The sequence below is a fragment of the Rhinoderma darwinii genome, unplaced genomic scaffold, assembly GCF_050947455.1.
Source record: "Rhinoderma darwinii isolate aRhiDar2 unplaced genomic scaffold, aRhiDar2.hap1 Scaffold_535, whole genome shotgun sequence".
Lineage (NCBI taxonomy): Eukaryota > Metazoa > Chordata > Amphibia > Anura > Rhinodermatidae > Rhinoderma > Rhinoderma darwinii.
In genome coordinates this window covers 291,882-307,500 of record NW_027464084.1, presented here as the reverse complement: position 1 = coordinate 307,500, position 15,619 = coordinate 291,882, and the positions used below count along the sequence as shown (strand labels likewise).

Below are 15,619 nucleotides of genomic sequence, written 5' to 3'. Positions count from 1 at the left end.
GCCCTGCTACTGCTCCTAACTATTTGATCCTGCTCCATACTGACCCCGGCTTACTGACCACTCTCCTGCTCTGCGTTTGGTACCTCGTACACTCCTGGTTTGACTCGGCTCGTTCACCTCTCTTGTTGCTCACGGTGTTGCCGTGGGCAACTGCCCCATTTCCCTTAGCTTTGTGTACCTTTGTCTGTTTGTCTCGTGCACTTACTGAGCGTAGGGACCGCCGCCCAGTTGTACCCCGTCGCCTAGGGCGGGTCGTTGCAAGTAGGCAGGGACAGAGTGGCGGGTAGATTAGGGCTCACTTGTCCGTTTCCCTACCCCCATCATTACATAATCACAAGCCCATATACCTAGTCTACCCTGGTCCCTGACACTACTATGGACCCCCTTGAGACCCTGGCCCAGCAAATGCAGGGTCTCTCCCTACAGGTCCAGGCCCTGGCTCAGAGGGTCAACCAGCCTGATGCTACCATGGTAGTGCCCCTCACCTCACCTCTTGAACCCCACCTCAAGTTGCCTGACCGGTTCTCAGGGGACCGGAGGACTTTTCTCTCCTTTCGGGAGAGTTTTAAGCTCTACTTTCGCTTAAAGCCCAACATCTCAGGTTCTGAGAGCCAGCGGGTGGGTATAATTATGTACCGGCTCCAGGACGGCCCCAAGAGTGGGCCTTCTCCTTGGCTCCTGACGCCCCTGAACTTTCCTCCGTTGATTGTTTCTTTTCTGCTCTCGGACTCATCTATGACGAGACTGACAGGACTGCCTTTGCCGAGAGTCAGCTGGTGACCTTACGTCAGGGTAAGAGACCTGTTGAGGAGTATTGTTCTGACTTTCGGAAGTGGTGCGTAGCTTCTCAGTGGAATGACCCCGCCTTAAGGTGCCAGTTTAGGTTGGGCCTGTCGAACGCCCTGAAAGACCTGCTAGTTAGCTATCCCTCTTCTGACTCCCTAGACCAGGTTATGGCTTTAGCGGTACGACTTGACCGACGTCTCAGGGAACGACAACGCGAACGTCTTGTTGTTTTCTCCTCTGACTCCCCCATGATGCCTCCCGAGGTCCCGTTGCTTCGCTCTTCCACGGAAGACTCGGAGGTACCTATGCAACTCGGGGCCTTCGTGTCCCCCCAACAACGTAGAGATTTCCGCAGGAAGAATGGTCTCTGCTTCTACTGTGGGGATGACAAGCATCAAGTGAACACCTGTCCTAAGCGTAAGAATAAGCATCCGGAGAACTTCCGCGCCTAAGTGATCATCGGGGAGGTCACTTGGGCGCACAGGTATTTCCCGTAAATATGAAACGTAATAAAATCTTACTTCCCTTTCAGGTCTCTTTTGGTGGTAGGTCTGCTACCGGCAGTGCCTTCGTGGATTCAGGGTCTTCTGCTAATATCATGTCTGTGGAATTTGCTATGTCCCTTGCTATGCCTCTTATTGATTTGCCTAAACCTGTCCCGGTAGTGGGTATCGACTCCACTCCTCTTGCTAATGGTTATTTTACTCAGCATACCCCTGTTTTTGAACTCCTTGTTGGCTCCATGCATTTGGAGCAGTGCTCTGTACTGGTGATGCAGGGATTATCGTCCGATTTGGTTTCAGGCCTTCCCTGGTTGCAGTTGCATAATCCCACGTTTGACTGGAATACTGGGGATCTTATCAAATGGGGTAATGAATGCTTGACGTCATGTTTTTCTGTTAATTCTATTTCTCCCCCTGAGGAGGTGAACACGCTACCTGAGTTTGTTCAGGACTTCGCTGATGTGTTTTCTAAGGAGGCCTCCGAAGTGTTACCTCCTCATAGAGATTACGATTGCGCTATCGAATTGGTACCAGGAGCTAAGCTTCCTAAGGGTAGGATATTTAATCTTTCATGTCCTGAACGTGAAGCCATGAGGGAGTATATCCAGGAATGCCTGGCCAAGGGTTACATTCGCCCCTCTACTTCTCCGGTAGGTGCTGGCTTCTTCTTCGTAGGGAAGAAGGATGGTGGTCTTAGGCCGTGCATTGACTACCGTAACCTGAATAAGGTCACTGTAAGGAACCAGTATCCCCTTCCTTTGATTCCTGATCTCTTTAATCAGGTTCAGGGGGCCCAATGGTTTTCTAAATTGGATCTACGGGGGGCTTATAACCTTATCCGCATCAAAGAGGGGGATGAGTGGAAGATTGCGTTTAACACGCCCGAAGGTCATTTCGAATACCTCGTCATGCCCTTTGGGTTGTGTAATGCCCCAGCGGTCTTCCAGAATTTCATAAATGAGATTTTAAGAGATTACCTGGGGATTTTTCTGGTAGTGTACCTTGATGACATACTGGTGTTTTCCAAGGACTGGTCCTCCCACATTGAGCATGTCAGGAAGGTGCTCCAGGTCCTTCGGGAAAACAAACTGTTTGCTAAGACCGAAAAATGTGTGTTTGGGGTGCAGGAGATACCATTTTTGGGTCAAATCCTCACTCCTCATGAATTCCGCATGTCCCCCGCCAAGGTCCAGGCTGTGGCGGAATGGGTCCAACCTGCCTCCCTGAAGGCGTTACAGTGTTTCTTGGGGTTCGCTAATTATTACAGGAGATTTATTGCTAACTTCTCGGTCATCGCTAAGCCTCTTACGGACCTCACTCGCAAAGGTGGTGATCTCCTCCACTGGCCTCCTGAGGCTGTCCAGGCTTTTGAGGTCCTTAAGAAGTGCTTTATCTCGGCCCCAGTGCTGATTCAGCCTAACCAAATGGAGCCATTCATCGTGGAGGTTGACGCATCCGAGGTGGGAGTGGGGGCTGTCTTGTCCCAGGGTACCAGGTCCCTCACCCATCTCCGTCCCTGTGCCTACTTCTCCAGGAAGTTTTCGCCCACTGAGAGTAACTATGATATTGGCAACCGCGAACTCTTAGCCATTAAATGGGCATTTGAAGAGTGGCGCCACTTCCTGGAGGGGGCTAGGCACCAGGTAATGGTCCTTACCGACCACAAGAATCTGGTTTTCCTAGAATCTGCCCGGAGGCTAAACCCGAGACAAGCTCGATGGGCGCTATTTTTTACCAGATTCAACTTTGTGGTCACCTATAGGGCTGGGTCTAAAAATGGTAAGGCTGATGCACTGTCGCGTAGCTTCATGGCCAGCCCTCCTTCGGAGGAAGATCCTGCTTGTATTTTGCCTCCAGGTATAATCATTTCCTCTATTGATTCTGATTTAGTCTCAGAAATTGCGGCTGATCAAGGTTCAGCTCCCGGGAACCTTCCTGAGAACAAGCTGTTTGTCCCCCTGCAACTCCGGCTAAGGGTACTTAGGGAAAATCATGACTCCGCACTATCTGGCCATCCAGGCACCCTGGGTACCAAACACCTCATTGCCAGAAACTATTGGTGGCCTGGGTTGCCTAAAGACGTTAAGGCCTACGTCGCCGCTTGTGAGGTTTGTGCTAGGTCCAAGACTCTCAGGTCCCGACCAGCGGGCTTACTATGTTCTTTGCCCATTCCCCAGAGACCTTGGACCCATATCTCCATGGATTTTATCACCGATTTGCCTCCATCTCAAGGCAAGTCGGTGGTGTGGGTGGTAGTAGACCGCTTCAGTAAGATGTGCCACTTTGTGCCCCTCAAGAAACTACCCAATGCTAAGACGTTAGCTACCTTGTTTGTCAAGCACATCCTGCGTCTCCATGGGGCCCCAGTCAATATCGTTTCGGACAGAGGGGTACAATTTGTTTCATTGTTTTGGAGAGCCTTCTGTAAAAAGTTGGAGATTGATCTGTCCTTCTCCTCCGCCTTCCATCCCGAAACTAATGGCCAAACGGAAAGGACTAACCAATCTCTAGAACAATATTTAAGGTGTTTTATCTCTGACTCTCAATTTGATTGGGTCTCATTCATTCCCCTCGCCGAATTTTCCCTTAATAACCGGGTCAGTAACTCGTCAGGGGTCTCCCCCTTTTTCTGTAATTTTGGGTTTAATCCACGGTTCTCCTCCATTTCACCTGGTAGTTCCAACAATCCCGAGGTAGAGGTCGTTCATCGGGAACTGTGCACAGTCTGGGCCCAGGTTCAGAAGAACCTAGAGGCTTCCCAGAGTGTACAAAAAACTCAGGCAGATAGAAGACGTTCTGCTAACCCCTTGTTTGTGGTCGGGGATCTGGTGTGGTTATCGTCTAGGAACTTGCGCCTTAAGGTCCCGTCCAAGAAGTTTGCTCCCCGGTTTATAGGGCCGTATAAGGTCATTGAAGTCCTCAATCCTGTCTCCTTCCGACTGGAGCTCCCCCCATCCTTTTGCATACACGACGTCTTTCATGCCTCCCTCCTTAAACGCTGCTCCCCGTCCTGGGCTCCCTCGAGGAAACCTCCTGTTCCCGTTCTCACCCCTGAATGGGTAGAATTCGAGGTGGCCAAGATTGTGGACAGCAAGATGGTCCAAGGCTCCCTCCAGTACCTGGTCCATTGGAGAGGATACGGGCCTGAGGAGAGGACTTGGGTACCCGCCCGGGATGTTCACGCTGGGGTATTGGTCAGGAAGTTCCACCTTTGTTTCCCCAATAAACCAGGTCCACTTAGAAAGGGTCCGGTGGCCCCTCATAAAAGGGGGGGTACTGTAAAGGATCTGCCAGGCACTTCTGTGTATACGCCCATAGGTAATCAGTCTGCACCTGCTTCTATGTCTGTGAGACTGACTCCATCTTCCACCACTCAGGATGGCAGGTTTAGGAGTGGGAGAGCCTATCACAGCCTGGCCAGACGGAGCTAGCTCCCGCCCTCTGTCTATTTATACCTGCCTTTCCTGTTCCTCCTTTGCTTGTGATTCTTCTCGTGTGGTTTCTTGGCCCTGCTACAGCTTCTGTCTATTTGATCCTGCTCCATACTGACCCTGGCTTTCTGACTACTCTCCTGCTCTGCGTTTGGTACCTCGTACACTCCTGGTTTGACTCGGCTCGTTCACCTCTCTTGTTGCTCACGGTGTTGCCGTGGGCAACTGCCCCATTTCCCTTTGCTTGTGTCCCCTTGTCCGTTTGTCTGTCGTGCACCTACTGAGCGTAGGGACCGCCGCCCAGTTGTACCCCGTCGCCTAGGACGGGTCGTTGCAAGTAGGCAGGGACTGAGTGGTGGGTAGATTAGGGCTCACGGTCTGTTTCCCTACCCCCCTGTCATTACACATACATTATATACACACACATATATATACACACTACCGTTCAAAACTAATATTGTAATGTTGTTCATATGAAATGATATTAATGTGCACTTTATTCTTTTTTATCACTGGATATATAGATACACATCTGTCCTTCGCTTCCTGGACTGGTTTGGAATTATTCCGGGCTATTCCGGTGACCAATGGACAGATCTCATGTGACATTGTACGTAGAGCGCGGCTGCGCGTCCACCCTCTTCACACCTTATTACATTATATCGCGTGGCGTTGCGTGTAGAGCGCGGCTGCGCGTCCACCCTCTTCACACCTTATTACATTAGATCGCGTGACATTGTGTGTAGAGCGCGGCTGCGCGTCCACCCTCTTCACACCTTATTATATTATATCGCGTGGCATTGCGTGTAGAGCGCGGCTGCGCGTCCACCCTCTTCACACCTTATTATATTATATCGCGTGGCATTGCGTGTAGAGCGCGGCCGCGCGTCCACCCTCTTCACACCTTATTATATTATATCGCGTGGCATGACGGTGCGATATACTCCAATAGTGTGTCCCAATAATTTGATCTATGTATTTATGAGTGGTGGGTCGCGTTGTTCCGCTGTCGGGCACGGGTGGGGGTCTCCCTTTCCCGTTCTTCCACTTGTGGTGCTCCGCGTACCGCACATCTCATGACATTTATATTTTATGATGTACCTTAGCTGTAGGTGCAGGGATTTCGTTTCCTCGGATACACATGTGTGCACGGCGAGGATGATGAACTGTGACAGGTATTGATGATTGTTGACGGATATTCAAACCTCTCCCCGGAGAAACACATTGTAAATAGTCTGAACGGCTGATCTATATCGCCAGACGACTTGACACGCAGGGTGACGTGCGCATGCGCTTGATTGGCCCTCCACATGTTGTGGCGGAAGTTGTCATAGCGAGGGCGGAAGTGCTGACGATGGGGACCCCACCACTGCACGGAACGCTCCTGACGCGGAAGACACACGTGGGTGGACCTAATTAACCGTCATGCGCCATTGGTTACCGATATACAGGTATAGCATTTATACCATATTCCTGCACACGATCATCACCTCCTGACGAAGGGTGCGAAACACGCGTGGAGGTGTTTTCTCCGAGACCGTCAACAACCATCACGCCAGCCTCAGGTAAATGATGAGCAATTATGTGTTATAACGATGTATGGTAATTAGTATAACAGTGATAGACTTGTATTTAGATAGGGGGGGGGGCGGATATTACGCACCAGTTGGTAGACTTTACACTCCTCCCTGATAGTACGATTTTCCTGCCGTTACTCTGCGTCACCACGGACCTCGGCCCATCAGGAAGGGGCCGTCAACTTATAGGCTGTCACCAGAAGAGTTCCCAATTTGTGGCAGACTTGAGCGCCCCCCGTCACTAGTGGACGGTAATCTCCACCGCTGGCCCTGGCTCATCTGTAGTAATAGTGGATACCACATTCTCTTGAGTCAGAAGGGCATGATGACTATTGCAAAGACCTGATTTTCAAGGCCCTGGGTAATCGATAGACGTACAACAGGGGAAAGTTCCACTTTATCGAGAAATCCTCTATCGCCAATGGATGATCCTTGTAAATCCAGCAATCTTCCCTCCTTGGCATTGCTCGGTGTCACCATCAGGTCCTCATTTTGGTGTGCCCCGTTTATGGTGATCTTTTGAAAGATGTTGCGGCTCAGATCCCTTTCCCCTGGTAGACTCTGTCCCTAATGAGGTTTGTTACCCCTTCACGTGGACGGTCATGCGGGCCGTGAACTGTTCCTCTGCCGGGATCGTGATGGGAGAAACTTGTAGAAGAATAGGAGAGCTTCCCTCTGATCTTGGTTTGGAAACTGTGAAGGGCCTTGACAACGGCTTCAGTTGGGGGGTGGGCTTTCTTGAGGTGTGACCCAGCCCCTTGGGCTCTCCGTGATCTTATATAAACTCCCCAGCCCCACGAGGATGCATCTATGAAGAGGTTCGCCCATTCTACCATCTTGCAGGATCTTCCATATGTTGGAGTCACCCACCACGTCAATGATGATCTGGTCTCCTGGGATAGGACCATGGCGCTGACTAGAGATGATGGATTCTGGTATCAATTGGAAAGAAGGTCCTGTTGTCAGGGTCTCCGGTGCCATCTGGCCAAAGGGACCGCGTCGATCGACCTTGTACTTCCATTATTCTTCTGAAAGATGAAGATTTTGCTCTTCGGAGAGTTTTTACCTCCCGGACTAGTCTCACTAGCCTCTTGGGAGTCAACTGGATGGTCTGGCTGTAGGAGTCCACAATAAACCCCAAAAAGGTCTTACCTGGGGATGGAGCTAGACTGGATTTCTGCAGGTTTATCACCAATCCCAGATGTGCAGGAGTTCTCAGCACCAATTCCACTGCTTTGTTGGTCTAGAGAAGAGTTGGCCGCACCACCATCCAAGTATGGAATCAGGGTGACACTTCTAAGCCTTAGCGGTGGCAGAACTTAGGAGATTAATTTGGTAAAACACAAACTGGGCTGTTTATTTAGATGCCGAAAGTCAGGACCAGAAACTGGAAATGGCATAGTTCCTGGAGAACTCCAGTGATCCTCAGAAACCTCCCGCAGACTTTCCGCATCTTTATGTGAAATTGTCTTTGCGATTGACCGTTGACTTCTGATCTCTTGGTCTAAACATCGAGATGACCGACCTGATGGTCTCCGTTCAAAACCTTTGTTTTTTACGTCACCGAAGTTCCATTATAGTTCTCCAGGTGACCTCTGGTTTTGTAAACCCCTTCGGCCTACTTGGGAGTGGTGGACTTCCTGCAGAGCTTGGTTCAATAGAAGATCTACTATTTTGTTCCCCGAAAAGGTCGGTCTTGTAGGAGAACCTGTGTAGGTGGTAACTAAGTCTTTGTTCCTTGGACATCTTTTTAAATCCTATCCAATATTCTCCTCCGTCAATGTCGGGAGCCCACCGTTCTTCGACTAGATCTGCCCAGTAGGGCAGGAAGATATAGAGACATGACCCCCCGCTGGGAGGCTTCTGGTGTCAATAGCTGAAGAGAAAGCCTTTCCTCATCTCCTCTTCTTCTAGATCCTCTGAGATCTTCTCGTTTTAAAGGGCCTCTGCTGCCGGGATCTTTGGGGAATTATTCAAGCAAAAGGAGATTCCGGTGGAGAACCTGGGATGGGGCTTTCCTTGCTCCTCACACAACCCTTCCATTGATTGGTCCAGCTGCCGACCGAGGAACCTCCCTGGCTGGTACTTCATGGAGCAAACCGATTTTCGAGACTCGGTTGACCGAGCCTTGAGCCACAGAGCCGATCTGCCTGCGGTCGCCAGGACTACGCTTCTTGCGGTCTGGCCCCTCACACAAATAATTACCAGCTAGGGACGTGTACTTGAATGCCTTTAAGAGATCGTCTCTTGGCACCCCCATATTGAGGTGTTCCTCGAATTGTCCCAGCCAGGTTTTAATGGTCTTAGTAACCTTTTTGGAATCAGCAGATTCCTTTGCCCGGTGCTGCAGCCGCAGTTTTGGCCCTTCTTAGGATGAGATCCGTGCGCCGATCCATGGGATCTTTGAGGCTTGATCCATCCTCACTAGATACGAGGGTTCGTCTGGACAATTTTACTATCGCCAAATCCACCTCGCTGGGCGACACGGCTCCAGATTGTCCCTCTTTTAGCGGGAACAGAAGTGTAAATCTTTTATGAATTAGCGCGGCTTTGTGCGGTTTGGTCCACCGGATCCTCTGCCCGGACCATGAACAGCAGCTTAGGAGTCCGATGAGAGAAGGTGTAGACCTCACCCTGGACCGTGTATTCAGGAGTAGACGTGCACCTCTCTAGAGCTTGGTTTTTGGTACCTCGTTTTGTCAGGGATGATTACCATGTATATTGTTTGCAAAAATATTATCTTACATATATATCAGTATATTTCACAAAGAGATTGAATCTATGGAACACAAAGGAGCCTGCATGAGGGACACGCCTATGGAGACACCGCCCCTGGAATGCAAGAGGAGTGTACAGAAGAACTTACAGCTGAGGAGCCAATGGGGCTTAAGAACGTCCCACATTTCTAGGGAGGAGATTTGTGATTCTTTGTTCAATAAAAGTTTAGTCTTCACTTCCTACTTAACTGAGGGAGGATGTGTACCAACATTTGTCTGTCTGGTGTACTTCTTCCACGCATGCCCTCAGTTTTCAATCTACAGAGGTGGCTATTCGGTGTGAAATAACAGGGAAAAGGAAGTTTTGCCCGGACAGTTTCTGTGAACTCCTGAAGCGACTACTTGATTTCCTTCCTTGAAGACAAGATTTTCGGCGATGCCGGGGACCGTCTACCACACGCTGCGCACATTCCTCGAAGACGCAGCACAGAGGACTTCATAACTAAAGGGACGCACAGCACCCGTCAGTGCCCCCATCACCCGTACTAAAAACACAAGGGATTATGGGAGGGGCAACTCTGCGGACACCATTTCAGGGGGCGGGGCTATAGCCAAATGTCCGCGCTGCTGCAGAACGTAATGTGAACGGGGTCTTGGGTTGGTGGCGCTCAGCGTAGAGACGTCCAACTTCTTATATTTACGTAAAGCGTCCTCATCCACATTCTGTGACCCCCCCCCCCCGCCTGAGAAGCAGGAGACAAGCAGAAGACCCTGTGACCCCCCCCCCAGCCTGAGAAGCAGAAGACCCTGTGACCCCCCCGCCTGAGGCAGAAGACCCTGTGACTCCCCTCCCCCCCCCCCGCCTGAGAGGCAGAAGACCCTGTGAACCCCCCCACCGGGAAGCAGAAGACCCTGTGACCACCCCTCAGCAGAATTGTCTTATGATTGTAGATCCCGTCCTGTAAAGTTTTGCGCGGTGCGCTGATAATCGGTGTATGACACTCCGGCGCATATTCTAACCCTTAGATAGTAACGGCCCCTGAGCAGCGCGCCCGCCTCCCCGACACACGTTACTGACTGGCGGCGTCTACAGGGGTGATGAGGCGAATGGAGTGCGTACGTTAGATCACCTCGCTCATTAGTGGCGTCTCATCCAATCAGAGTGAAGAACCAGGGTGGGATTTCACCTCTTATCCAATCACAGGATCCACACCGGATCAACCAGTAAACGAGCGCGGTGAATCCACCAATCCCGGCCGCGCGCACGACCACGTAAGGATCCGGAGTGTAAGTACCGTAATCTGCTCGCGCGTCGTCGATCATTACCGCACGGCGCAAAACGGATCCGCCGTCCGCCGGGATCATAAGACAATCCTGACCTGAGGGGGGAGTCAGCGGGGGGGGGGGGGGGGGGGGTATGGGGATCCTCCCGTGTGATGTGGTTCCCGCGCTCCGGTCGTGCGACTGAGAAATTTATTTTTTCACCTTCTGCACAAGAAACAAACAGACGAACAATCAAACACATAAGACCCGCCCCACCTAAGCCCCGCCTCCCAGTGCCCCTCCCCCACCTCCCAGTGCCCCTCCCCCACCAGATTCAGGACCACGGCTTCGGATCAGGATCATATTTACAAAAACGGTTTATTCGCGCGGTCATGACCTGATGTTCGGATTTTTTTTTTATAAATCTTTTTTTTTCGCTTTTTAAAAATGAGCCGATCCAGCGCAGCGTCCGTGCAGGTCACGCGCGCAGCGGCGGTAACAGGAGTGTCGCGGATTTCCTCCGCTCTTCTATAAATAAAAATTCCTTTTAAGTGCCGGTTACAGCAGGCGGCGCCGCGGTCGCTCCGGATTCTGCCGCCTCCGATTCATCAACAAATAATAAAAAAAAAAAATCGTCTTGTAAATAAAGTTTTGTACAGAATGTTCGATGAGGTTTGTGGATCCCGGAGGCCGAGGCTCCGCCCACCGGACATGATGAATAAAAGTTCAGATACGGCGGTGGTAACAGGTGACTCCGCCCCCAGCGCCGCTCACACCATGTTGTTACTCTCTCCGGCTTTATCAGCGAGCTGCAAGAAAAGAGAAAAAGGAACAAATCAGGCGACAGAAACCGCCGTCCGATGATTCAGCGCAATCTAGAAACGTTTCTAATCCAGTGGCCCTAGAATAATGCCGGGACTGCGGCTACAGCCGACGACGGCTTCTGTGGGCGGTCATGCGGCGGGAGCCCTCGTGTAACGCCACATTCCACGGACAGCACCGAGCAATATGGCGGCCGCCGGGAGACGCTACTGGCTGCAAATGACCTCACCGGAAAGTGACAGCCGCGCCCCGTGTAAGGAGTGACGGCGTCTTGCAGGAGAGCGGCTGTCCGTTTCTGGCGGTCCTCGCCGTGGCCTCAGTCAGTGACAGTATGACATGCAGCAATGATAGAGAAGCGGTTACTGACCCTCGCTGCGGCTCCGGCGCGCTCTACGTGGGCTTTACCAACGGGAGAGAAAAAAAAAAGTTCTTTGTAAATTCCTCCACCGGCAAAATGGCGTCACGTCGTCTTCAGCGCGGTCAATAGACGTCACAGTGCGGACCCCGGGGGTGACCCACATACTCCCATCCCCCATTATTTATACTGCACTTCATCTCACCACATCCCAACCTCTGCCGTGAGGCCCACACTACAGGACAACTCCCCCCATCATCACAGGGACGGCACAACTCCCACATTACCAGAACTTAACATTCTACTAGTCTGTGTGTCTCAATTCCTCCTTATTTACAAGATCTCTGGTTGCTGTCAGTGGGCTAGGAACATTCATAGGGTGACCTAGTCCTGCTCTGACCTGTAAGCAGCGCCCCCTGCAGTGATCGCAGCGAGGCCCCGAGATAACGACATCACAGGCTCCTTATTACAGATCACATGGCGCCACCTGCTGGCAGCATCTATACTGACCGTGCACAGGAGACGCTCTGCTCTGGTCACATGACTGCAGGGCGGCTGGAGATTATACACCGATAATGACAAGAGCCGCCATTAAAGGGCCCCGCTCCACATATACCATGATCCGTACAAGAGACGACCGATCCCCAAGTGACGCCGCACTGTATTATATCTAAAAAATAGTCACAGCGTAAAAGGGACGCTACACTATTACTCCCTGTTATCAGCCACTGGGGGCCGGCCGTGCGGCTCGTAGGGGGGAGAAGGAAGCCATTACTGGAGGGGGGGGGGGGGTCTCACCGAGCTGATTCCGGGAAGATTCAGGATGGATCCGAGGACGGGAACTCTCCTTATAAAGCCGATCACCACCGGGAAGAACCCCCTGTAGACACAGACACCAATCAGAAAACTCCCAGCATTCCCGGGGGCCACAACATTATACAAGAGCCGCGCCCCCACCTGAAGAGCAGGAAGAAGCCGTAGATCTCCAGGACCATCCCGACGAGCGGCCATCCGATGAGGACCACCAGCACCCCCCCCAGGAAGAACGCCGTGGCCTTCACTTTATGTTTCTGGAAGAAGAAGCGGAAAGTTCTCTCCAGACCGATGACGAAGGACAGACCGGCCACAAACAGCACCTGAAACGAGACCAGAGGTGAGGGCGCGGCGGCCGCATCACCGCCCCAGGACATTACACCGGAGCGGAGCCGCCCACAGCGCCGGAACATCACACCGGAGCCGCCCACAGCGCCGGAACATCACACCGGAGCCGCCCACAGCGCCGGAAACATCACACCGGAGCCGCCCACAGCGCCGGAACATCACACCGGAGCCGCCCACAGCGCCGGAAACATCACACCGGAGCCGCCCACAGCGCCGGAAACATCACACCGGAGCCGCCCACAGCGTCGGAAACATCACACCGGAGCCGCCCACAGCGCCGGAAACATCACACCGGAGCCGCCCACAGCGCCGGAAACATCACACCGGAGCCGCCCACAGCGCCGAAACATCACACCGCCCGATCGATATACTGCCTAACCTCCTCATATACTGCCGCGCCCCCTCCTCCTCATATACTGCCGCGGACCCTCATCCTCATATACTGCCGCGGACCCTCATCCTCATATACTGCCGCGCCCCCTCCTCCTCATATACTGCCGCGCCCCCTCCTCCTCATATACTGCCGCGCCCCCTCCTCCTCATATACTGCCGCGCCCCCTCCTCCTCATATACTGCGCCCCCCTCCTCCTCATATACTGCCACCCCTCCTCCTCATATACTGCCACCCCTCCTCCTCATATACTGCCCCCCCTCCTCCTCATATACTGCCCCCCCTCCTCCTCATATACTGCCCCCCCTCCTCCTCATATACTGCCCCCCCTCCTCCTCATATACTGCCCCCCCTCCTCCTCATATACTGCCCCCCCCTCCTCCTCATATACTGCCCCCCCTCCTCCTCATATACTGCCCCCCCCTCCTCCTCATATACTGCCCCCCCCTCCTCCTCATATACTGAACCCCCTCCTCCTCATATACTGAACCCCCTCCTCCTCATATACTGAACCCCCTCCTCCTCATATACTGAACCCCCTCCTCCTCATATACTGAACCCCCCCTCCTCATATACTGCGCCCCCTCCTCATATACTGCGCCCCCTCCTCATATACTGCGCCCCCTCCTCATATACTGCGCCCCCTCCTCATATACTGCGCCCCCTCCTCATATACTGCGCCCCCTCCTCATATATTGCACCCCCCCTCCTCATATACTGCGCCCCCCCTCCTCATATACTGCGCCCCCCCTCCTCATATACTGCGCCCCCCCTCCTCATATACTGCGCCCCCTCCTCATATACTGCGCCCCCTCCTCATATACTGCGCCCCCCCTCCTCATATACTGCGCCCCCCCCTCCTCATATACTGCGCCCCCCCTCCTCATATACTGCGCCCCCCCTCCTCATATACTGCGCCCCCCCTCCTCATATACTGCGCCCCCCCTCCTCATATACTGCGCCCCCCCTCCTCATATACTGCGCCCCCCTCCTCATATACTGCGCCCCCCTCCTCATATACTGCGCCCCCCTCCTCATATACTGCACCCCCCCTCCTCATATACTGCGCCCCCCCTCCTCATATACTGCGCCCCCCCTCCTCATATACTGCGCCCCCTCTCCTCATATACTGCGCCCCCTCTCCTCATATACTGCGCCCCCTCTCCTCATATACTGCGCCCCCCCTCCTCATATACTGCGCCCCCTCTCCTCATATACTGCGCCCCCCCTCCTCATATACTGCGCCCCCCCCTCCTCATATACTGCGCCCCCTCTCCTCATATACTGCGCCTCCTCCTCATATACTGCGCCCCCTCCTCATATACTGCGCCCTCTCCTCATATACTGCGCCCCCCCTCCTCATATACTGCGCCCCCCCCTCCTCATATACTGCGCCCCCCCCTCCTCATATACTGCGCCCGCTATTATGCCCACCCTTCCCCCCACACTTACGTTTCCTATGGCGAGCAGAGCCTTGTCAAAGAACAGCAGCATCCCGAAAAACAGGAAGAAGACGCCAAAGCCGGTGAGACCCATCCCGATCTCTGCAGAAAGAAGGGAAACCGTGAGACGCGAGACCTCGCTGCCCCTCCCCCACTATTCGCCGCTCCGCTTTATCCTATGGAACTTCTTGAGACGTCTGTGAGATTTGTGCCATTTTGAATGTGACGGCAGCGACCCCTCCCCCGCACACTTCCTATTGGCCGCTGGATAAGATCAATTATAAAAATCTTCTCTTATGGACTTTGTGTTTTTATTCCCCAAATTTAAGATCTCTGCTTGCAGTCAGGAAATGGGAACATCCATCGTTTACATCCCGAGCCAAGTACCAAGTCTCTGTTCACACTGATGTCACGGCTCCTGCCACCGAGTCCAACCCGACCTAGTCCTGCTCCCACAGCTGACGGTTTGTTACAATGTATCAGTCTGGAGTCCAGGTGTTCAGCTCAGACAAGATACAACGGTAACAAACCCTCAGCTGTGTGAGCAGGACTAGAGCTCAGCCTCTGGATGTAAACAGTAAATATTTTCATTCACTGACAGCAAGCGGAAATCTCAAAATGGTGAAAAACAAAGTGTAGCGATGAAGCTGCAGTGAGTGGGCGCTGGAAAGACGCGGCTCAGACGTGAATGACCCCCAGGAGCGGAATACACACGGGCTGCCGCTGTATCAGGGGTCAGATCTAGAGGGTCAGCTCCTGGGGCGAGGACGGAGTGTATCCGTGGAACTACAACTCCCAGCATGCCCTGACCACTAAGGACCATCACCACATGCTGGGAGTTGTAGTTCCACCGCAGGTCACTGATACATAGAACAGTCCCGGTAATTACACATGATAACGGGCAGCAGCGTCTCTTACTCTGGGTGTCGGAGAGGGAGATCATGATGGCGGCTGCCGGGGTGACTGGAGATGTTCGGGGTGTCCGGGAATCAGGGAAAACCCGGCGGGACACAACGGCCACGTCTTCCGGAAACACGCACAGCAACGCCGAATCATCAACCAATCAGGGCGCTCCATCACAAAGCCCTCCCATGGGTAGGAGGAGCAAATGTCTCACAGGACCAATCAGAGACCACTGTCGGCGGACCAATCCAGAGCGGCGCTTGGTGTG

General features: G+C 53.0%; 1 protein-coding gene across 2 annotated transcripts; it reads right to left on the bottom strand.

Moving 5' to 3' along the window:
• Positions 1 to 10,636: 10,636 nt before the first annotated feature.
• Positions 10,637 to 15,498, bottom strand: GOLT1B (golgi transport 1B). 2 transcript variants are annotated; one of them, XM_075848894.1, is made up of 6 exons: positions 15,367 to 15,498; positions 14,459 to 14,550; positions 12,412 to 12,590; positions 12,253 to 12,334; positions 11,467 to 11,498; positions 10,637 to 11,086 (listed from the first exon to the last, which is right to left on the bottom strand). In XM_075848894.1, exons 1-5 carry the CDS (start codon positions 15,389 to 15,391, stop codon positions 11,490 to 11,492), a joined length of 387 nt encoding a protein of 128 aa, XP_075705009.1. In that variant the 5' UTR covers positions 15,392 to 15,498; the 3' UTR covers positions 10,637 to 11,086; positions 11,467 to 11,489. The 2 variants fall into 2 exon arrangements, with proteins under 2 accessions (XP_075705009.1, XP_075705008.1); XM_075848893.1 differs by lacking the exon at positions 11,467 to 11,498.
• Between the last annotated feature and the right edge of the window lie 121 nt (positions 15,499 to 15,619).

Excerpts from the sequence above, each read along its gene's own strand:
- GOLT1B (XM_075848893.1), bottom strand. The coding sequence starts at position 15,391 with ATGATCTCCCTCTCCGACACCCAGA. Across the intron at positions 12,591-14,458 it reads CTCTGCTCGCCATAGGAAAC|GTGCTGTTTGTGGCCGGTCT; the intron begins GTAAGTGTGGGG and ends GTCTCGTTTCAG. Across the intron at positions 12,335-12,411 it reads GGCTTCTTCCTGCTCTTCAG|GGGGTTCTTCCCGGTGGTGA; the intron begins GTGGGGGCGCGG and ends CTGTGTCTACAG.